The sequence below is a fragment of the Marmota marmota genome, unplaced genomic scaffold (assembly GCF_001458135.2).
Source record: "Marmota marmota marmota unplaced genomic scaffold, marMar, whole genome shotgun sequence".
NCBI classification, from domain to species: Eukaryota; Metazoa; Chordata; class Mammalia; order Rodentia; family Sciuridae; genus Marmota; species Marmota marmota.
Genome location: NW_026000168.1, coordinates 17467113 through 17490369, shown reverse-complemented (window position 1 = coordinate 17490369; position 23257 = coordinate 17467113). Strand labels below are relative to the sequence as shown.

The 23257-nt window shown below is 52.6% G+C and overlaps 1 protein-coding gene across 1 annotated transcript in view; it reads left to right on the top strand.

The window, feature by feature from the left end:
• The first annotated feature begins 7888 nt into the window (after window positions 1-7888).
• CUNH3orf20 (chromosome unknown C3orf20 homolog) overlaps window positions 7889-23257 on the top strand; it is a 35176-nt gene continuing 19807 nt past the window's right edge. Inside the window, exons 1-7 of the mRNA XM_015495098.2 lie at window positions 7889-8536; window positions 9499-9639; window positions 10455-10574; window positions 11165-11303; window positions 12113-12388; window positions 19655-19807; window positions 20925-21045. Coding sequence (XP_015350584.2) covers window positions 8062-8536; window positions 9499-9639; window positions 10455-10574; window positions 11165-11303; window positions 12113-12388; window positions 19655-19807; window positions 20925-21045 — 1425 coding nt within the window. The 5' untranslated portion in view covers window positions 7889-8061. The remainder of the gene's footprint in view (window positions 8537-9498; window positions 9640-10454; window positions 10575-11164; window positions 11304-12112; window positions 12389-19654; window positions 19808-20924; window positions 21046-23257) is intronic.

Sequence of the window (23257 nt, the reverse complement as noted above, 5' to 3'; positions counted from 1 at the left end):
GTTTTTTTTTTTTTTTTTTTTCTAAACAGGATTGAATCAGGTACTTTAACCACTCAGTCCCCGTCCCCAGCCCTTTTTATATTTTAATTAGAGACGGGGCCTTGCTGAGTGGCTTAGGGCCTCCATAAATTGCTGAGGCTGGCCTTGAAATCTCAGCCTCCAGGCACTGGATTACCCACATGACCACCGTGCCCAGCTCATTTCCAGTTTTCTGGGAACCACATTTAAAACGTGAAGTTAACTTTGTGATGTATCTTAGTCAGCCCAGCATGTGCAAAGCCATTTTAGCCTGTAGCTCATACCTGGAAGGTGTTCACGGCTGTTTGGCGTTTCTTTTTCATCCAGAAAGTTTGATCCATGTTTAGAAACCATGAAATACTCAGTTGGAAAGAGCAGACTCCCATCCAGGAGGTCCCAGATACACCTCAGCGCCCGTAGAGTGGTTCCAATGACCCAATTTAGCACCAAGTTTTAAATTTGATGAAATTATAATTTAGTTGTTTAGTCGCGCTGACCTGGGTCCAGATCCATTTCCGGTGTGCGGGGTCCCGTAGGAGCTGCAGGGCGGGCAGCTGGCCCTCCAGGCACACGTTGGACATGGCCATCTCCTGGGCCATTTTTAACTCAGGAGCAAGTAGAGTCGTGGCCGCGCCTCGTCCCCGCCTTCTAACGTTTTAGGAGACATTGCTCTGCATCATTCTCACCGGGTCTGTCCCCGGCTTTGGTGTGCTCGGGTGCAGGTCATTTGAATTGGCCCCATAAGTCACTGTTTTGCTCCTAAAATCCCCCGGGGCAGTGTCTACCTCCGTCCACAGGAGACCCCCATGGTCCCCGCCACCCGATTCCCACAGGCGGGTGGGATGGTCCATTCCTCTGAAATCCAGGGGACCTCTGGCCTGGGCGTGGGCTCAGTGAGCTCTCTGTGACATCCAGATGAGGCGGTAGAACCCGGAACCCGAGGGCCAGCGGCGGGTACTGGTCTTACAGTTACCCAGCAGCCAGCCGAGGACGGTGCCCTCACAGCCAGGAGACGCCAGGCCGTTCCATGTCCGCAGCTGGCGGGGACCAGGCCCAGGTGAGTGCGGGGTCCGCCAGGACCCACTGGACCCCGCCCCGTCATGCCCCGGCCCTCCTGGCCGTCCCAGCTGGCGGCCGGGGCTTCTGGAGGCCCTGGACACCCGCCTGCACGTCCAGAGGGTACGTGGTGTCGGGGACGCGGGACCCGGGGTCACAGGCTAGGAAGGCCACGCGTTCCCGGGAAGCAGGTGTTTTCGGATGGATGTCCTCTCTGGTGCTTCTCAGTCCAGGACCGTGGTCACACACTCACGCACAGCAAGCTCCTTTGTCTGGTGACAGGAGTGGTGACAGCTGTCCTTCACACTCTCAGTGTAGACAGTTTACTCCACGACACCTCAACGGCCACCCTCTCCCTGCCCCGGAAAGGTCCCCCTGGTGGCTGCGGCCTGGCTGGGGCACCTTCCCTGGGGCCTGCGGCGCCTCTGAGGCGTCCCTGAACTTGAACTTGACCGTCCTCTCCCCCTACCTGCCAAGGCCGCCGTTCCCCCCCAGCTGCTGTGGCTCAGAAAGTCCAGGAGGGGGACCCACTCCTTGTCACAGATCCTTCCGAGCACCGTGCTGCTGTCTCTGTGGGGACACGGTTGTCATTTGTCTTGCCCAAAATGATCACCGTCACCTGAAGCCCCTCTTGCCTGCTGCTGAGCTCTGGTCTGTGACGGTTTCACGGGGACGTGTGTCCTCGGTGTTCAGGGTCCTTTGTTTTTTCCTTTCATTTAACACCTTAAAGTCGGAGCTGCTTGGTTATTTTAATCGCTGCCCCTAATAGTCCATCAAGGTGACACTGATTGTCACCTGTCCGCATCACTATTACGGACGCAGTGGCTGGGGCATCTCTGACTTTGAACCCTGCACCGTCTCTAAAGCCCTCCCCTTGGCCATCGCTCTGGGCAGTGGCCCCACTCGGTCAGTGGGCTGGTCACTTTATGTTTTGTGATGGGTCCTGTCAGGAGAGCCACCTCCGCAGTGGCCCTGGGCACCTCAGATGCCCCTTGGTGAGGAGGCAGGATTCTCTGGACAGTCCACCCGGGGCGGCTCCTTCATCTAACATCCACCTGCCCCAGATGGCCCGTCCCCCTCCCTCCCCGCTGAGAAGATCTGAGTGTCTGTCCAGTGGCCCTGTGGGCCAGGCCACCACAGCACGGCACCTGGACGCCCGCCCAGTCTCTTTTCCACTTGGTCATTGCAGCTTGTGACCGTCCCAGCCTCAGGCCTTTACCGAGAGCCTTCCTGGCCCGGGAGAGCCAGGAGCCGGAGGAGAGGGCCAGGAGAGGCAGGACCAGGACCAGGTGACCGGGAGCCCAGTCTCCTTAGAGCCTTCCGTGGGGACTTTTCCACCCACACCGGCTCCTCAGGTCGGTGCCAGTGAAGGGAAGGACGGTGACCGCTCTGCCTGCACAGTCCCCACCCGGGTCCCCCAGCCTCCCTCCTGGCAGGGCCCGGGTGTCCTGTTTCTGTTTACTGTTCCCAAGGACACGACTTGCTCGTCGCCTGTCCTCCCCTCACGAGCACCGACACACTCACCCTCACAGCCTGGGAGGTGGGGACCAGTGTCCCGCGTGACCCATGGGAACATCACAGTCACAGGCTCAAACCCACATTCGTGGTCATCGAGGCTGTCCAGTGCCGTCTCCTCCTCTGGGTCCCCATTCTGCCCGGCTAGAGCGTCGGACTGCCCGTAGCTTCCTCTCCCCGAGCGCCCCTCCGGACAGAGCCTGTGCTTTCCTCCTCTGTCCTGCACCCTGCCCTGGGACAGAGGAGACTTGGCAGCAGTTTGTCAGCTGGGCGTGGTGGTGCCCACCTGTAATCCCAGCAGTCAGGAGGCTGAGGCAGGAGGATCGCAAGGTGGAGGCCAGCAGCTTAGCCAGCTGTCTACAAATAAAACAACTGGGGACGTAGCTCAATGTTAATGTGCCCCAGATTCAATCCAGTCCAAAAAAAAAAAATGCGTTGGACTAATTGAGTCGTTCCTTATATCCTTTTAACATTTCTTATATGATTTTTAAGTTTTATTTTGTGGGAATGGCTTCATGGAACTTTGCTGATTGCCACCTCTGCGGGTCCCTCAGGCTGTCTGTCGAACGTCCGTGTCACAGATATTGTTCAGTTTCTGGCTCTTGGGAACCCCAGACTTAGCATGGTAGATTACAGAAGGGACAGAGGCCAGCAGTCCCTGCCCCCATTTGCAGAGAGGAGACTTCACGTGGGACACACCTTCCACTAAAGGTGACATAGTTGAGTACTGTCATGCACCACTTAAGGATGGGAATGTGTCACTAGGTGATTCCGTCTGTGCAGACGCTGCAGGGTCCGAGGGGTATACATCAGCCCCTCCGCTAGCCTCCTGCTGCATTCAAGGGACAGTAAACGAGATGTATGAGGGCTCCTGGTGGCTTAAAGCATCCTGTTGGCCACAGAGTGTGTGTGTTGGTTGACTGTCCCCCGAGGGTCCATGAGCCATTGAAGGCTCATCTGCAGGGGACAGCATTGGGAGTTGCTATGAATCTTTAAAAGGTCAGGTCTAGTGGAAGGTCCACTGGGTCTGTGCCTGCAGAGGAATCATGGGACTCCTGTGTCTCTGTGTGTCTCTCTCTCTGTCTCTGTGACTTGGTGTTTGGCAATGTCAGTTCACACACGCGCACACACACACACACACACACACACACACCCTTCCACATTGATATAACACAGCCAGGAACATACCCAACACCATGCCCTTGAACCACCTCCACTCTGAGCCAAATAAACCTCTTTGCTTCATAAGCAGCCTGTCTCAGGCATTTTGTTGTAGTAACCCAATGCTGACAAATACACTTTCACAACAAATTTGCTCTTATAAGTAGAACACTCTGATGATTAAAAATAGAGAAAACACCCAAGCAGCTCCCTAGTTGTGACCCTTGTGTATTGTGTACCACGTGTAATTTGCACGTGCTACGCTTTCACATGAGTGGCCGCACAGTGGGTGTGTTCACACCGACATTGCCACGGCACCCCGATGCTGCAGGTTCGGTGGCCACAACCTCACTAGGCAGTAGCAACTGGGGCTCCATCACCACCTTGTGGGACCGCAGTCGTCGTGTGGCCCGTGGTGGGGTTGGTATTGAGCCTTTGCCTCCACAGCAAATGCAGAGTCTTTGGCAGGACACGCGTGGCCCCTGTGCTCTGGTTCTAGGCCACCTCCCCATTCCCCCAGCCTCGGCTATTCCCACAGGCCCTCCCGGACCTCCACCTCTGAGCTCTGGACCCCTCTGTTCCTTCCGTGCGCTGTTCCTGTGGCCAGGAGCCCCCCCCCTTCCTGTGCGCCTGGCAGCTCTGGCTCATCCCCAGGAGCATCTACCAGCACCACTCCCTTTGTCTCCCTTCCTTGGATGTCCCCAGCACTGAAGGACATCTCTCCACGGAGAGTCACTGCCACCGTCCTGTTTTGTCAGCCACTGAGCGGCTCCGGGGCAAGGCCCACATCTCAGTGACCTAAAGATGAATGGCAGAATAAAAATCAGATAAATGGAAAGAAGGAGAGATGATCTCGTGGGACTGGTTGTCAGTCAGGATGAACAGAGATCTGAATTAAGTGGCTTAAGGACATGAGTGGCTCAGTCTGAGGCCAAAGGAGTTTGGAGGTAGATGGTGAAGGGATGATGGGGGGTAATGCATAGCTTTCCTCTTCAGGGTAACCTCATACCTCAAAATGGCTGCTGGAGCTGCAGCCATCTCATCCCATCTGGGCAGGAAGGGTAGTGGCTAAAGGAAAAGTGTTTTTCTATGAAGGCAGCCTCCTGTGAAAGACAGCTCAGGGTCTTGTAGCCAACAGCTCTCATCTTCCTCTCCCTGGCCAAACTAGTCACGGGCGTGGTCACTTCTAGCTGAGCTTTGAAGAGATGTGACCATAAACAGGTCATGTAGCTGTTAGAATAGAGATAGCATTTCTTCTAAAAACAGCCTTTGGATCCAGATAGATATTTCTCCAAAGAAGATGCAGGCCTATAATCGTAGCAGCTTGGGAGGCTGAGACAGGAGGATCACAAATTGGAGGCCAGCCTCAGCAACTCAGTGAGGCGCCAGGCGACTCAGTGAAATCCTGTCTCTTAATAAGCAAGCACAGGAAGGTTCCTGCAAGGTGTCACTTCACATCCACTGGGATGTCCCCGGAATCCAAAAGACGTAACAGGTGTGGACAAGGACATGGGGAAATCGGAGTCCTCACGACACTGCTGGTGGGACCACACAGGGTGCAGCCACATTGAGAAACAGGCAGTTCTTCAAAAAGGGACGCGTTGAGTTTTGGTATATGACCCGGCAGTACCCATGGGAACCAAAACCCTTCCCGTGCCCTCGCCAGCAACTCTGTGACAAGCCTGTCGGCTGGGGCCACCAAACTTGGATAGCAGGGACGACTTGTGGACCCAGCCTGCAGAAACTTGTGTGTGCATTGGTCACCGCGTTGCTCAAAATCGCGGGAAATCGGAAACAAACTGAAATGGACATCCACCGAGAAACAGGGCAGCGGATCGTGGAGTAATCTCTGTGCCCAGGAACCTTTATTCAGCCATAAAAAGTAACAAAGTTCTTCTGCCTGTCGCAGCACAGAAGAATCTCAGAAATGTCACACCAAGGGAGAAAAAAGGCCGGTCACAAAGACTACAGATTGTATAGATCCCTTTGTAGGGAATCCTAGAACAGGCAGATCTATAGAGAAGAAAGGCGGCTGGTGGCCCCCCGGGGGTCAGGGGCCATGGGAGTGACAGCAAAGGGGCTTCTTCAGGGGCTGATGCGAGGTTCTAAACTTAGGGGACGGTGTTGGCTGGTCTCGGCCAACACTGAAAGCCCTTGTGCTCGTTCAGAAGGGTGGGTTGTGTGGGGTGTGTCCCAGGGAGACGCTTGGAAACCAGCTCTTCTGGGTTTGCGTGTCGCGTCTTCAAAATCAACCTCCAAAGAAAGGAACCGGTGGGGGGAGGTGGGGGAGGGGATGTCCCAAACCAGCAAACAGGACAAGGACAGTTCGAGGGTTGTCTTCATCGTTATCCTCTGTTCCTTTGAGTCCTGACTTGGAAAGAGAGAAATGAAAAATCTACCCTGCAGGGTCAGGGTCAGGGTCAGGGTCAGGGCCCTCTGGCTGATTGCCCAGATGACCAAGACTCTAAGTGGTTCCTTTGTTCTGTACACGCAACGTTTCCGCGTCTGCAAAGCAGGGAGGTCAGCAGACAGACCCGGGAGCCCCTTGATGTGCAAACCAGTAGAATATTAGGCTGTGCTCTGTGGGGTGCTCAGTGGATCCTTGGGAATTTCGTGGTTGATGGGTGAGTAGAGACGGCTGGAGGACATTGGGGAAGGTGTATGGTGTTTGGAAAGGGGACCGTGCTTGGTGACGCCTGTCCCAGAGCTCTGATTCCCCCTGAGCAAGACGAGAAAGATGGGAAAGCCTTCTTCCTGCTGGTGGGTGCACAGGTGCGTGACCGTGAACCTGCTCCCGGAACACGGCCCGTGTGCGCTCCGGAGAGCTGGCCTGGAACGGGGAACTTGGGGTGGCTGCAGAGGATGCTGTTGGAAAAGCAAATGAATGAGGGTCACCTGGGCGGGGAAGAGCGCCACCGGTGACATGGAGGAGTGGTCAATGGGATGGCTGGATGGCTCAGGGCACTATCAAGAATGGCAGGGGCCAAGCAAGGTGGCACAAGCCTGTCATCCCAGCAGCTTGGGAGGCTGAGGCAGGAGGATCACAAGTTGGAGGCAACTCAGCGAGACCCTGTCTCTTAATATAAAGTACAGAGGGCTGGGGAGGGGGCTCAGGGGTTAGCTATGATGCTCAGGCTGGTCTTGAACCCTTGGTTCAGATGCTCGTCCCTCCTCCGCCTCCCCGTGGCTGGGACTGCAGGGACAGGCAGGCCACTGTGCCTGGCTCGTCATCTTATTTTTTGATGGATACGTTACCCCAGGACGTTATCGTGGGATTCATTTGGATCAGATGAATGAAATTCCACGTCTGGTTACAAACTGTTCCAGGTGGGACACGAGGGATCCCCCAAATGTCCACGCAGGAGATGTTCGGAGATGAAGCGATTGGACGGGGAGACTGTGGCCAAGCCAACACAAAAACCCAAGAAATGTATTGGTAGAATTTTTTTCCTATGCAATTTTTTGATTTTTGTTCATTGTTCTCGATGCTGCCTGCCTTCAACCCACGGTTGGGTTTGGGGATAAATTAACAAGGCCAGGAGCAGCCGTCTGCTACTTCAATTCCCGCGACTTGGGAAACTGAGGTAGGAGGATCATAAGTTTCCAGGCTAAACTCAGCCACTTACCAAGACCCTGTCTCAAAGTAAAAATAAATAAATCAGCCGTGCGCGGTGGTGCCCACCTGTCATCCCAGCAGCTGGAGAGGCTGAGGCAGGAGGATCTCCAGTTCAAAGGCAGCCTCAGCAACTTGCTGGTCACTGAACTAGGAAAGTGCCTTCTCGGCAGGCTTTCCTGTCGGCCCTGGGACGTGCACATTGGACAGTGCCACGCCTGTCCTCATGTGTGACCAGGACCTTCCCTGTCTCCCGTTTCTGGGGAGACGGCCAAAGCAATGTCCTTCTGTTTCCGGAGGCTTCTATCAATAGGCCACAAGTACGGCGTCCACCCTTGGATCTCTCAAAAAGGTACCTGGGGCCTTGCTTTGTTCCCGGGCCTGAGTGTCCCCAGCCCCCAGACTCCTCCTGTGGGAGACTTTGGGGGACCACCCTCAGGCCCTTCAGGGAGAGACGGGAGGGTGGGCAGCCTTGGTCCTGCTGGGGGGACCCACCCAAGGTTCCTTCTCTTTCCTAGGGAGGAACCTCAGGATCCATGACCTGTAAAGGCCCCTTGAGCCCTGCCACTCCGTCTGTCCCCAAGGCTTCTCTGTAGATCAGGCCGTCCGCTCTCAGGCGCCCCTCGGAGCGCTCTGCGTCCTGACAGCGGCAGGTGTGTCCCCCTGAGATGGACAGTGTCACCTAGCAGCGGGCACGCATGGGCAGCATGAGTGACAAGAGCAACCGCGAGCTGTACCAGCAGTACACGGCCTTGGCCCCCAGGCTGCTGGCCCGGGTCTCCAAGCTCCTCATCCTGTGCCGCGGCGCGGGCATCACCGTCCCCAAGGGCATCAGGAACATCTTCGAGTTCACCTGGGAGGAGCTCATCGCCGACCCCGCGGTGCCCACCGCATCCAGCATCCTGGGCCTGGACGTCAGTCTCGGATGTCCCCCAGTGCCACCCGTGGAACCCACCCCGGTGCCATCCCTGGTCCAGAAGAAGCCGCCCCCGGCTCAACCCCCGCCGTCCACTCTGCCCACCGCCGCGGGCTCAGCCAAGCTGTCTGGCCCCTCTCCCATCCCCGCCCGCCACACGGGCCAGGAGACCCTGCACAGGTTCCAGCGACAGTCCATCCACCTGCTGACCGAGCTCCTCACCCTGAAGATGAAGGCCATGCTCGAGTCCGCCTCTGGTAAGGCCCCCTTCTGGCCCAGGCGGGCAGACGCACGTCCACCGCGCCCACCCCGGTCAGGGACAGGCCCAACGTCCCTAAGAGGGACGTCTGAAATCCAGAATGTTCCAGAATCTGAACCTTCTTGAATTCTGACCTGATGGCACAGGTGGAAAGTCCCACGGCTGATTCACGTGACAGGTCACAGCCAAACACAGGAGCACGACACAGGGGCAGAGCCACGTCCGGGCTGCGGCCAGGGAGACGTGTGCGAATTCTGACCCGAGACCTGGTCCCACCCCAGGAGAGCTCCTCACAGAGGTGCACACATCACACAATCCAGAACCACCCCCAAGTCCAGACACTGTGGGCCCAGGTGCTGGGAGACCCAATAAGTACGTAGAAGGAAATCGGTGGTGGCCGCAGGTGACATGGGAACGCACCTCCTCACTGCCTCCCCGGGCCCCCAGCTCCACAGAACCCGGATTGGGAGGTCAGCAGAGGGGACGATGGGTGGCCAGGGGTCCTGGTGGGAGGAGTCTGGGCTGCTCTGTGGAGTTGGGGACAGGGACCCCAGCAGGGCCGACGGGTGGGGTAGTCTGCAAACCCAGACCGTCCATGACAGGTGGTCAGAGCCCAGTCCAGCCACCAGTGGGGGAGACACAAGCATCAGGGTGCCTCCAAGGGGAGAGCATCATCCCAAGGTCAAGGTCACCACTAGGGCAGCCTCCGCAGTAGAGGCTGCTGGATGGTGCATCATTCAGATGCCTGCAGCCTCCCCATCCAGGCCCATGGGAAGAGACAGTGACAGGGACAGAGGATAAAGTGCCCCCTGATGGGTCTTGAGACCCTTTCCTTGACCCCCGGGCTGACCTTAGGGTTTCTGTCCACTCTGCCCTTATTCCCGGGGCCATTTGCCAAAGGTGCTCTGCACGCGGCAGCCTGTGGCAGGAGGGACATGTGTGGCCAGACCCTTCCTTTAGCAGGTGCCAACCCCATGGACATCACCAGGCGCTTCGTGGAGGCCAGCCAGCTCCTTCACCTCAGTGCCAGGGAGACGGCCTTCGACTACCTGATCGGCACCGTCGGGAGGAACGGCTATAGCACAGGGCCTGCCGTGAGAGGTGGGCACCCAGGCCTCAGCCAGCCAGGGCAGGGACCAGGCAGGTGGGTGTGGGGCCTCAGGGGTCCTCAGGTGCCACAGGGAGGCCGGAGAGTCCCCACCGGGTGCTGCCTGGGGACACCAGGAGGGGGAGATGGAGCTCTCACACACACAGGAGTGGTGACACGTCCCCAACATCAGTGACAGGTAAAAAAAAAGGCTTATTTTCTTTCCTCCAGTGATGTTTTACATCTGTTTTTAAAAAATATATTTTTAGCTGTACTAGGACACAATACCTTTACTTATATTTATGTGGTGCTGAGGATCGAACCCAGGGCCTCGCACGTGCTAGGCGAGCGCTCTACCACTGAGCCACCACCCCTGCCCCGATCTTTTATATCTTAAGCTTAGTAGATCCCCGAGTGTTCATTTTAATTGCTTAAAAGTACTCCCCGTTGGGCTTGGGTTGTGGCTCAGTGGTAGAGCACTCGCCTAATAAAGGTCCATCAACATCTAAAAAAAATTTTAAATTCACTGTTAAAAGTTTTTATAGGGAAACATTAAAAAATATATGTCATTGCTGGACGTGAGACTACACACCTGACATCCCAGTGGCTCAGGAGGCTGAGGCAGGAGGATCGCGAGTTCCAAGCCAGCCTCAGCCAAAGCGAGGCCCTAAGCAACTCAGGGAGACCCTGTCTCTAAATAAAATGCAAAACAGGACTGAGGATGGGGCTCAGGGGTTGAGTGTCCCTGAGTTCAATCCCCAGTACTAAAAAAAAAAAAAAAAAATTAAGATAATAAACGGAAAGAAGACGCCCCCTCTGCTCCTCCCAGAATCCCTCACGAACATGTCCGCCATGGGTGTGAACTCGCCTTACCAGCTCATCTACCAGTCTTCCACCGCGTGCCTCAGCTTCTCCCTGTCCACCGGGAAGGAGATCAAGAAGAAAACAGGTGGGGGGTCCCAGGAGGACCTCAGGGCCCTCTGTGGGGGGGCATGTGGCGGGGGGCTGCCAAGACAGGAGAGCACCGACTTCCCTTGGCGGGATGGTTAGACCTGGGCTCCTAATTGAAAGGAACAGATGTGCTAGTCCCTCTGTCCAGGCTCAGATCCGTGTGGCCACAGCCATCCGGGGAGACTAGAGTCTCCACAGACGTGTTGGATCCCAAACCCACGGGGCCCCGGTTGATGTCCCCAAATTAGGCTGTGGGATCAATGACCGTCTGTCTTGTGCCCACCCCCGCCCCCCCGTGACCGTGACCCTTTCTTTTTCCAATTATTAATTTATAAATTAAATGAGTTGATGCATCTCAGCCACTGGCTACTGGCTGGAGTCCAGGGCGGGGGCCATCGGGGGTTAGGAGAGGGACGAGCAGGGGCCACCCTCCCGGGCTGGGGACTGTTGGGATCTCTGCTTTGTTAACTTTGAACCCTGAAAGCACTAGTGGCGGGTTCAGTCACTGACCCTCAGTCATTAAGCCACTTTGAAGGTCGAGTGACTCCTGTGTCCTAAAAACCACTCCCCTAACCTCTTGGCCTCCAGGTCCCGGCAAACTCAAGATCCCAGAGGACTCGAGTATGTCACCCCCTCAGCGAACAGTGGGACCCTCTCCTGAAAGTGTGGAGTTCACTGATCCCTGTCCCGAGGCTCGGGAAAAGTTGCAGGAGATGTGTCGCCTCATGTGAGTGCCTGTGACGGGAGAGGACAGGTGTTCTCAGAAAACCCTCCCTGGCCCAAAGCCCCCGAGTGTTTTGGTTTGGTGTGGTTTTGGGGAACCCCAGGGATCGAACCCCTGGGCGCCCTTAACCACGGAGCCACATCCCCAGCCGTTTTCATTTTGGATTTTGAGACAGAGTCTCTCTAAGTGGCTTGGAGCCTCGCTCAGTTGCGGAGGCCGGCCTCAAACCTGTGATCCTCCTGCCTCAGCCTCCCAAGTCACTGAGACAACAAGGTGCCCTTCGTGGTCATGAATTTCTTAACACAGTTTGTCATATGCTCTCCCACCAAAAGGAAAAGAAAGCTCTCAACACAAACAAAAAACATTCACAAAGGTGATTCACAGTATTTACGATTGAGCAAGTGATGCAGAATTTATCCCAAGGGGCCAGACCATAAAGGATTTAAAAATCTATTCACATCTCAGTCACATAGGTCCCTGGGGGTCACTGGGCCAGGACATGGGCAGCTTACAGGCCCCCACCCCCATTTACCTTTATACTATGACCTACTGGAAAGAACCTCTCTTCCCGGGACCTCAGGACGGAGGTGGGGGCTGAGCAGAGTGTCCCAAGTCCCCTCCTGTGCACATCCCCACCCCATAGGTCCTTGTCCCCAACCTCCAGCTAGCGGTCAGTCCAGGGCTGGAGTTGGGGGACTGCCACCTTCTAGTTCCTCCCGAGGATACCGAGGACAGGGACGCATACTGGGGACACTTGATTATTGGGGATGCGCTATGGTTTCTGGAAAATTCTTTGGTCTCCTTGGCTGCAGAGAAGCGGAGAGGACCTCGTGGAAAGGCAAGAGCGTCTTCTACCCCATGATCCTCCGCAACTACTCCACCAAGCTGCCCCTGCACCCCTCCAAGGGGGACGCGCAGGCGCTCGGGGTGCAGCCGTCCCACGTGGTGTGCGCTCCGGTGACGACGCCCTTCCCGCACCAGGCCCCCGCCCAGGCCGTCTCCCTGCTGCGCCCCTCTCAGGAGTGGAAGGTGCCCAAGAAGAGCGCCAAGCTGCACTACTCCTTCTACGACGGCTCCTCCTTCATTTAATATCCTTTGGGGCCTGTCCCAACCCCGGGGAGCGCGGGGACTGGCCCAGCCTCCGTGGTGACTTGGTGACTTCCACTCGAGAAGCCCGTGGTGGTCCTCCAGGTGGTCAGAGTCCGTCCAGCTCCCTCTCCAGAGGGCCAGAGGAGGGAGCCCCAGCTGAGGCCCCCCCATGTGCCAGGCCCCAGGTCCCTGCCCGAAGGACCCCAAAGGGCCACGTCTGCAGAGTCTGAGCCTCACCCGGATGCTCCAGGCCTGGCCCACGGTGCAGGACACCCAGCGTCCCCCCAGGCCTGCTGAGGGACCCGGGTCCAGAGCTCCAGATTTAGAAGACCACACGCTTTGAAAAGCCACCTCTCTCTGGATGGCGAGTCCTGGGAGGGGGCTGTACCTCACGGTGGAGTGAGCAGGGTTACTTTATTCACAGATGGGCACCGAGTATCAGGGGCGTGTGGCACACCCAAAGGGGTGGTGCGACCTACTACTTGTCACGAAAGGAATCTGGTGGCAAAGCCTCAAACCAGAGAGGGCTTCCCGGCCTGGATTTAGGGCCCTCCCTCAGGCACCATCTTGGTGCCTTTAGGATCATTCCATTCTGCAGAGCCACAGGGTGGGAGGCAGCGGGGGGGACCACAGCTTCATCAGGAACTCGCTGGGGACCCGGGTGCCCTCCTTGGAGGAGAGGGCAGGGCTCTGAGCCATCTCGGCTCCTGGCACAGGGGACAAGCTGCCCCCCTTGGCTCCCTGGGAACAACCCCCTCACTTGGTCTGGCCTCCTCTCAACTGGGAATTCGGGATTTAAGGGCCCCAACAAAGAAGGCTCCTTTCTTTGGCTGCAGATGAATCGACTGTCACTGTCCCCTCAGCCCTGCCTCCGGGGCACCGTCAGGTTTTCCCAGCGTGGCAAACTTCTTCTTGAGGGCAGCTGCCTCTGATGGGTTCTGGGGCTCCCCATTCCCCCTGTTCCCGACTCCTCACTGCATTGAACAGCAGTGTCCCCCTGAGACCCTCGAGAGGCGTGTCTGTGCCGTAGGGTTCCCTCGGGGTGACCTGGGAGAGGGGGAGCTGCAATCTTTATTCTCTCACCTGTTCCCAAATTCTGAGGCCCCCACCAAGTCTTTGGCTCATTGCAGCTGGCTCAGGTGACACACTCCAACAGGGACCCCATCCCGGCAATGAGGCAGATTTTTTCCTCTGGGAGTCACCAGCGGTCTGAGCTCTAGGTTCAGTCTTTCTGGGTGACTCCGGACTCGTGACTTCGTCTCTGTGCCTCACTCTGTGTCCGTGATTAGAAGATGAGGAGGTCATCCATGGCCAGGGCGCACATGACCCCGAACCTACTGGAGCAAAGACGCGTCTTCAACAAATGGCGCTGGGAAAACTGGGAATCCACATGCAGCAAAACGGAATTGAGCCCCCGTCTGTCACCATGCACAGAACCCAACTCAAAGTGGATCAGGGACCTCGGATTAGGACAGAGACCCTGCGCCTAACAGAAGAAAAAGTGGGTCCCAATCTCCATCACGTGGGACTAGGCCCCGACTTCCTTAATAAGACCCTCTAGCGCAAGAATTAAAACCAAGAATCAGTAAATGGGATGGAATCAACCATCCTCTTATCTACGACCTGAAAACATTTCCCTGAGACCTTGAAGTGCCTCTCCATTCTCTTGACATAGCCTTTGGTAGATGAATAGTTTTATTGGGGGGCGGTGCTGGGGGCTGAACCCAGGGCCCTCACGAACCCTATCCTGGGTCCCCAGGATATCAAGCGAGCCTCAGCCCCCTATCATTAATTCTGATGAAGTCACTTTTTTGCTGCTGTGGTTGCTTATGTCATTGGATTAACATTTTAGAAACCGTCACCAAACCCCAAACCATCAAGATTCACCCCTACAGTGTCTCCTAAGAGTTTGAGAGTCACAGTTCTTCCACTTCGGTCTTCGCTGTATTTCAAGTTGATTTTTGCAAGTGGTGTGAGCTCACATCCAATTTCCTTCTCTCGCCTCTGGATAGCCAGTTGTCCCAACACCGTTTGTCCCCAGCGAATGGTCTGGCCCCTCTTGTTAGAATCCATTTGGTTTTAGGGCTGGGGATCTAGCTCAGTTGGTAGAGTGCCTGCCTCACATGCACAAGGCCCTGGGTTCAATCCCCAGCACCCCCCCAAAAAAAAAAAAAAGAATTCAATTTATTCTAAACAGAAAGTTTTATTTTTAGTCTGTCAATTCTAATCCATGGACCTAATCTATATCTAGCTTTATACCAATATCACACTATTTTAATTATTGAAGATTTTTGTGGCTAGTTTTAAAATCAACAAGTGTGAATCCCTATACTTTGTTGTTCTTTTTCCAAAATTTATCATTTTTCGTGGGGGGTCCCTTGCAGTCGCACATGAATTTCAGGGTCAGGTTTTCTTACGCTAAAGGAGCCCATGAGATTTTCAGAGGATTTGCTCTGATTCTGTAGACCTTTGAGGAACACTTCCATTAACAATATTCAGTCTTCCAATCTGTAAACACCAGCAATAAAAAGAGGTGATATTGCTGGATTAACAGCATCAAGAAAAAGGAAATACTTAGAAATAAATAACCAAAGACATACAAGACTTGTACGCTGAAAATTACAAATTATTGCTGAGTTAAAGAAGACTTAAATAGAAGGACAGGCACCCCATCATCATGGGGGGCAACCAATCTTCGTGTGTTGGTCCTGCAACTTTGCTGAGTTCATTTATTAGTTCTGCTTTTTCATGGAGGATCCTTTCAGATTTTTTTTTAAACCTTTGGTCATGTCATGTGCAAACAAAGATCACTTACGACTTTTCCAATCTTGAGAATCTTGAGGTTTTTTTTATTTCTTTTGGTTACCTAATGTGACTGTGGCCGGCACCCCCAGTACAATGTTTAGTGAGGTGCTAAAAGCAGGTGTTTCTGTCAACTTTTTCATATTTGTGACCAAAAGACCTGATAAAAAAAAATAGAGAGGCCATCAGGAGGCTGAGGCAGGAGGATGGCGAGTTCAGAGCCAGCCTCAGCAATTTAGCAAGCACTGGGCAACTCAGCTAGACCCTGTCTCTAAATAAACACAAAATAGGGCTGGGAACGGGGGCTCAGTGGTTGAGCCCCCCTGGGTTCAGTCCCCAGTACCAAAAAAAAGAAACAAATGAAACGACATAGAGGAGGAAAAGTTCATTTTGACTCGCAGTTTCAGAGGTTCAGTCTGTGGTCAGCTGACTCTGTGGCTCTGGGCCACAGAACACTGCGGCAGAAACCTGTGGCAGAGGGAAGCGGTAGGACATGTCCACCAGGGACAGACTATAAACCCCAAAGTCACAGCCCCAGTGCCCTACTCCCTCCAGCCACACCCCACCTGCCTACGTTTACCACCCCGTTAGTCCACGTCAGTGGGTTAATCCACCCATCAAGTCACACCTCTGATAATCTAATGATTTCACCCCTGAAAATCCTTGTGCTGCCTCACACACGAGCTTTTGCAGAACACCTCCTATCTGAACCATCCCAGCAGACCTCCTTGCCTTGTTTTTGATCTTAGAGGAAGCCCGGTCCTTTCTTTACCCCTGAGTATGATATTAGTTGTATTTCATGAAAATGGCCTTTATTGTCTAGAGGCATTCCCTTCTACCCCGAGTGGGTCTGGAGCTTTTTATTATGAAAAAGTGTTGGATTTGGTCAGATGCTTTCTCTTCCTCCATTAAAATGACCACGTTTCTCCTGTGTGATCTGTCACCGCGGTGTGTCACATGGACTTCTGTGTGTTAAACCATCCTTGCATTCCTGGGACTAACTCCGCTGGTTTGGGGGCAAAGCCTCTTTTAATATGTTATCGAACTTGATCGGCTGGGATTTCGTTGAGATTTTCTCTGTGTGCATTCACAGGGGATGTTGGTCTCTAGGTGTACATCTTTGTCTGACTTCGGTATCAGTATAACACTGGCCTCCCGGGATGAGTCAGGAGAAGGGTTCAGGTCAACTCTATTTTGAGGGGAAAGCATTTGGGTAGAATTGGTGTCAAGTCTTCTTTAAATGTCTGGTGGAATTCACCAGTGAAACCTTCTGGTCATGGGCTTTTCTTTGTTATTATCATCATTTTTTTAATCGAATGACTTACTTTCTTTACTTGTTCCAGGTCTAATCAGATTTTCTGATTCTTTTGGAGTTACGTTTGGTAGTTTATGTATGTTTTCAGGAATTTGGTTCATCTTGTCACCTAATATTTTTCCGTGGTTATTCATATTATTTTTTTAAAATTCTTTTAAAAATATATTTTTATAATTATTTTAAAAATATATTTTAAGAATATATTTTTTAAATGATTTTTACAAAATATATCTGTAAGGTTAATAGAACTATCACACTGTAATTTCTTACTTTAGGAATTTGAGGGGTTTTTTTTTTTTTTTTTCTCGATCTCTTGGGAGTTTTACTGATCTTGTCAAAGAACCAACTTTTGGATTTGTGTTTCTGTTTTTCTGTTCTCTGTTTCATCTTTCTCCGCCCTGATCTTCCCTACTCCCTTCCTTCTGAGAGCTTTGCTTAGTCCACTCTTCCTCTCCTGGTTCCTGAAGGTAGAAGGAGCCGTTCAGTTGACTGAGATCTTCTCCTTCAGGGTGGGTATCTAGAGCTGTGAACTTGGCTCTGAGCCCTGGTTTCTCTCTCCGCCTTAGTTTTGATATGTCGTGTCTGTTTTCACCCATCTCAAAGGATCTTCCAATTTCCCTCGTGACTTCTTGATCCACTGGTTGTTTAAAAGTGCGTTGGTCAATTTCCACACGTTTTAGGAGGGTTACAGGTTTCCTTCTGTTAATGATTTCCAGTTTCACCCAGTTGTGATCCAGGAAGATACTTTCTCTGGTTTCAATCTTTTAAAAATTCATTGGGGGGCTGGGACTCAGTGGTAGCTCACTTGCCTGTCATGTGTGAGACACTGAGTTCGATTCTCAGCACCACATATAAATAAATAAAGTCTATCAACAACCAGAAAAAAATTTTTTTTTAATTTATTGAGACTTATTTTGTGGCTCATGTGTTGCCCACTCCAGAGAATGACTCTGGTCAACTTGAGAATGTGGGTTCTGCTACAGTGTCCTGTACGTTTCCTGTTAGGTCTGTTATTTGACACTGTGTTCAAGTCCTCTAATACCTGATCAATGTTCTGTCTACCTATTACAGAAGGTGAGACAGTGATGTCTCCAACTATTATGACAAAGCTACTTCTTCCTTTAATTCTGTTAATTTGCTTCATATATCTCAAAAACAAAAAGGTGTGTATTTATCTACGATGTTATACATTCTTGAGATATTCACCCTTTTCTGAATCTGTAGTGTTCGTTTTTTGTCACTTGTAAAAAATGTTGGACCTGAAGTCTGTTTTGTGTACTATCAGTATAGCCACTTGAATTCTCTCTTGGTCCTTTGTCCATCATTTCACGTTCACCCAAGTTGTGTCTTTGGATCTAAATGGAGTCAACCTCATAGAGTTGCGACATTTTTTTTTTTTAAACACATTCTGCCAGTCACTGCCCTTTGGTTGGAGAGTTTAGTCCACTTGCATTTAAAGTAGTTTCCAATTTGGAAGCACTTAAGTCTGCCACTCTGCTACTGGTTTTCTACATATCTTACGTCTTTTTTTCCCTCCATCATTGGCTCTGTTGTATTTGATTTTTTCTTTTTTTTTGTAGCATGCCGTTTTGTTTCATTTCCAATTTCCTTTTCCTCATATACTTATTTTCTTAGTGGTTACCTTGATAGTGGATTTAATAGTGTATCCTTAAAATTTACGTCTATCTGGAACTTTGTGGCACTTTGGTATGATAGCCCTAGGAAACGGGTACTACAATTGATAAAATCGTTTGAATTAACAAAAACCCTCAATAGTGTATAAAACTCTTGTTCCTAAATAGCTCCATCCCTCCCTTTTAAATCGTTGTTATCAGAAACTACACCTTCGTAGGTGCACTCTCTGCCCGTTAACAGATGGGTAATTGTTGCTTTATTATCTATCATTCAAACCATGTTTCAAAAGGAAAAATTTCAACAGAAAATACAGGAATACTCAATTTTAGATTTTTGTTGCGAAACCAGCTATTGATCTTCTTGAAGTTCCCTCTTACGTGAGTCTCTTTCCTCTTGCTATGAAAATTTTCAAGATTCTCTGCTTTTTTCTTTGGATGGTTTAATTGAAATGTGTTTCAGTGTGAAAGACCGTTGAATTGATCCTCTTGAAGTTGGAATATGTAGATTCATGCCTTTCATCAAATTAGAGGAGCGTCAGCCATTATTTCTTCAAATACTCTTTCTTTCTTCTCTCTCTAGCTTCGTCAGGGGACCATTACGCATGTGTTGGTACGCTGGATGGCCTCCCAGAGGCCACTGTGGCTTAATCACTTTTTTAAAATTCTCTTTTCTTTCTGCTACCCATTCTTCTGGATAATTTAACGGACTTATCTTTGAATACAATGTTTTTTTTTTTCTTCTAGTACTTCTAACCTGCTGTTGAATCTGTTTAGTGAATTTTTTATTTTAGTACATTCAACTCCAGGATTTCTCTTAGGTTTTATTATTATTATTATTATTATTATTATTATTTCTATCTGTTACCTTCTTCATTTTTCAGCTGACTGGAATTATTTAGGAGAGTAGATCCCAGTGCCAGTCACTGAAGTGTCCAGGGTACCACTTCTGAAACCCCTGCACGCCAGACTGTAGCCACCAACATCGCGTCCTCCCCGGTCAGGACTAAGGCTTCTGGGGGCCTCTTTGGCGGGAAATCGACAGGGAAAATCACTCTTTCTCCTAGATCGGAGGCAGCTTGGCAGAACTAAATGGCTCCAGAGATCAGATCCCGGCTCTGCCACCGATTTCCTTGGGGTGTGACATGGAACAGGTCATTTTCTACAGCGTGGACTCCCCATCAGTAGAATGACCTTGGTCCTTGGTTTCCCGGGACTTGACTGGTGTTAGCACTGAAAGTTCCATGTCCCCAAACCTGTGAAGCCCAGGAAACTCTTCTGTGTGAGACGGTGACAAGACCATCCACCACAAGGTGGACGGCAAGAAGATTCAGGGAAACTCCCGGGGCCCTGGGTGATCTCCGGAATCCTTTGGTCGTGCCATGTGCAAAGTGCAGACGAGCTCTTGAAGCCAGGGAATGAGGCACCAGGTAGGGGACGTGTAAATTTGCGAGCCTGGGGCCCTGGCGAAGAGAACGGAAGCTTCTGCTCTAGTTGTCCTTGACCCTTCCCGCCAGCTATCCTTCTGGAAACGTCGCCCTGTGTCAGATCCCGACCTGCTGCCGGGCCAGAGCCATCACCTGTCTTTTTAGTGACACACCTAACTTCCCCTTTCTGGCCCTGTTCAGCGCCGAAGGCCACGGCTATGTCCACTATAACGCAAAGTCCCGGTAAGTGGTCGGGTGGGGGGGGTCCCAGCCCCTTGGGGTAGTGGGGGGCACTGAAGTGGTGACTGAGAGTCCCTCTTAAGGGAGGACAGGTGGTGTTCAGAGGTCCAGGGAGGTATCGAGGCAGGGCCCTGGCTATGTCTGCAGGAACACAGCCATGGGAAGCCTCGCCCTCATCGGCTGGGTCCCAGGTACAGCCAATGAGAAGGGCTGCTCCCCAAGTCCTCCTCCACCAGGCACCAGCTCACTGAGATCTTGATTGTTGGTGACAGTTCTTCTAGAATCCTTCCTTCCTTCCTTCCTTCCTTCCTTCCTTTTCCTGCATGCTGGGGATTGAACCCAGGGGCCTTCTACTTGTTATTTTGAGAAGGGTTTCACTGAGTTGCAGAGGCTGGCCTTGAACTTACGATCCCCCCCTGCCTCAGCCTCCCAAGTTGCTAGGATCACAGCCATGCACCACCATGCCTGGCTTCCGGAAGAATCCTTTAGTGGTGAAAAGCATCTTGTATCAGGAATGGGTGAAGGAGAGGCATGCGTAGCACTTCTGTGTGTCTCTTAAGAGAAGCACATATTTTTCCCCAGCCAGAGGTTGATGTTTGTGTGACTTTCCATGGGAACTGTTCTTTTTTTGCTGGAAGGAGGGTATTAGGGAGTGAACTCAGGGGTACTCGACCACTGAGCCCCATCCCCAGCCCTATTTTGTATTTTCTTGAGAGACAGGGTCTCACTAGGTTGATCAGTGTCTTGCTTTTGCTGAGGCTGGCCTCCAACTCGCGATCCTCCTGCCTCAGCCTCCCAAGCCGCTGTCATTATAGGCGTGCACCACGGTGTCTGGCAAGGAATGGTTCTTAAAAGGAATGAGTTATCCCCATATTCTAGGTGTGCCGGTTCCCATTTTGATGCCTGTTATCATACATGTTCAGAGCACAAATTTCATTTTCTCCCTCTTGGGGTTTGGCCTGATGCTGCCAATCCTCCTCAGAATGGCGCTTCCTACAGACCCCCCCAGAGCCTCAACAGGTGCCAAGGGACCTCAGAACATCCTAGGCAGGGGACATGAAGCTGGCATCAGCCTGGGGTGGGGTCTGGCAGCGGCTTCTCACTCCAGGGTCTCTCCCAGCTCCCCGTACGTCTTGGTCTTCGATGATAAAGGCGGGACCACCAATGACCACAAGGGCTGCATCGTCCACAAGTGGAGCTGGACCTCCAAGACGGAAACTCTGCTCTCCCTGGAGTACAAGGTAGGGCTGGGCGGTGGGGGTGGGCGGCAGCCTTCCAAAGCCTCCCCCCAGGAGTCTGTGGTCTCGATGGGAGGTTCCAGGTTGGTGGGCAGTGGTCCCCGTTTGGCTGAAGTGGACTTTTTTCCCAGCTTACAGTCACTCCTGGCTGCTGTGCTAATAATAATAATTGCTTTTGCTGAGGCTGGCCTCCAATGCGCAATCCTCTGACTGGCACTATTCTTCCTACTTAAATTTTACTATGAATATTATTATATTTTTATTGTAAAAATATCCTTTACTTTTTGGGGTGGGGATTGAACTCAGGGGCACTCGACCACTGAGCCCCCTCCCCAGCCCTGTTTTGCATTTTGTGGAGAGACAGGGTCTCACTGAGTTGCTTATCGCCTTGCTAAGTGGCCGAGGCTGGCCTCCGATTTGCGATCCTCCTGCCTCAGCCTCCTGAGCCGCTGGGATGACAGGCATGTGCCACCGCGCCCAGCTCCTTTACTTTATGAAGTAACAATTACAGTAGCTGGTGGCTTTCTTTCGAATGCCTATTTCGTGACAGTAGTGGAAGTCAGCCATTCTGTGCTGGTCTCCCCAGGTCTTTGTTTTTATAACTTTATTATTAAAAAAAAATAAATAAAAAAAAACAACCGGGAGTCGAGATAGATGGCTGATGATCATGAACCCATGTCTCACTCATTGGATTATCTGGCTAGTCATTCCTCAGAGAGTCATTACATAGCAAGTGATACTGAACTTGTAATATTAAATGGCTTTAATACATTAACAAAGACATTGTATGTGCTCAGGGCTTTACCAAGGGCAGTTTCTCATCCCTGGTGCTAGTGACACTTGGGGACAGGTACTTCTTTATTATCCCTGCCTCACGGGATGTTTAGCAGAATCCCACCGGGTGCCAGGGGAGAGCCTCTCCCAGTGGGGACAACCAAAGCCATCTCCAGACATTGCCAAATTTGCCTCCAGGGACAAAATCCCCCTAGTTAGGGGTCACCAATCAGGGGCAGGCACCCCAGCCCATGCCGAGTGTCTCCTCACAGTGCCCAGCAGGGACGAGGCCCTCTGCAGTTGGTTGTGTCGTGACCGGGTCCTCGGCTCTGCATTTCACAGTCACCTTTGGGCTTTGACTGAAATGCAGATCCGAGGCCCGGCCTCCAGGAGGCTCTGACTCCGCAGGTCTGTCGTGAGGTGGGCACTTCGGTCGCCTTCTCCAGAGTGTGGCCAGTGCCCAGCTGGGTTCCATATTCGGTCTCAGGGTGGACTGTCACGTTCTCCACGTTCAGGTCTCCATGACCTTGTCTCCACGGAGACCTCAGGTGGCTTGAGGGCAGGCAGCCTAAGTCCTGTGTGAGGGTGGCCAAGGGGATGGGGAGCTGGGGTGACAGTGGGAGGAGCCAAGGAAGGCCCAGCTTTGCCAGAGCCTGGCCGTGTGGCGCTCTGAGGGGCACTCGGGCTGTCTCATCTGCAGGTGGGGACCCGCTGGGCCTCCAGCCGTGGCTACCTGTGAGACCTACAGGAGATAATGGGGACCAAGCCTCCATGGAGTGGCTGGGCCCTGGGTTTTCTTCGGTTGTCCCATTCCTGGACCTGCACCCAGGGCTCTGAGTGGTCAGGGGAGGCCTGGGAGAGAAGGAGGCCCTTGAGCCATAACACGGAGGTGACTGTGTGCGACTCATGTAGAGAGAAGGAGGGGGCAGAGCCTTCCAGGGAAGGAGTGTCACTTGTGAAGACTTGAGGTTGGGACCAAGGGTGGCATCTTGAAGAGTTCACAATTGCTTTGCCAGGCACGGTGGCACACGCCTCTGATCCCAGCAGCTTGAGAGGCTGAGGCAGGAGGACCTCGAATTTAAGGCCAGCCTCCGCAATTTAGCCAGACCCAATCAGAATAAAATACAAAGGCTCTGGGTGCAGCCCAGTGATAGAGCGCCCCCTGGTTTCAACCCTGAATACTACGAAAAGAAAAGAGTTCCCAAGCTTTTTGTGAGTGAAAGGAGGGACCCAGGTGCTTAGTATGACGCAGTAGGTGGAGAGAGGAAGAGGTGTGGGTGTCAGGCGGGGACAGTGCATGCTGTGTCAGAGCCTTTGGATTTACCCAGATATTGACCATTTCGGGGGTCCCTGGTTCCTCCCTGAAAACCCCCAGGTCCCCTCTGGGGGAATCATCTAAGTCTTCCTCCCCTCCCCCTCCCCTTCCCCTCCCCTTCCCTTC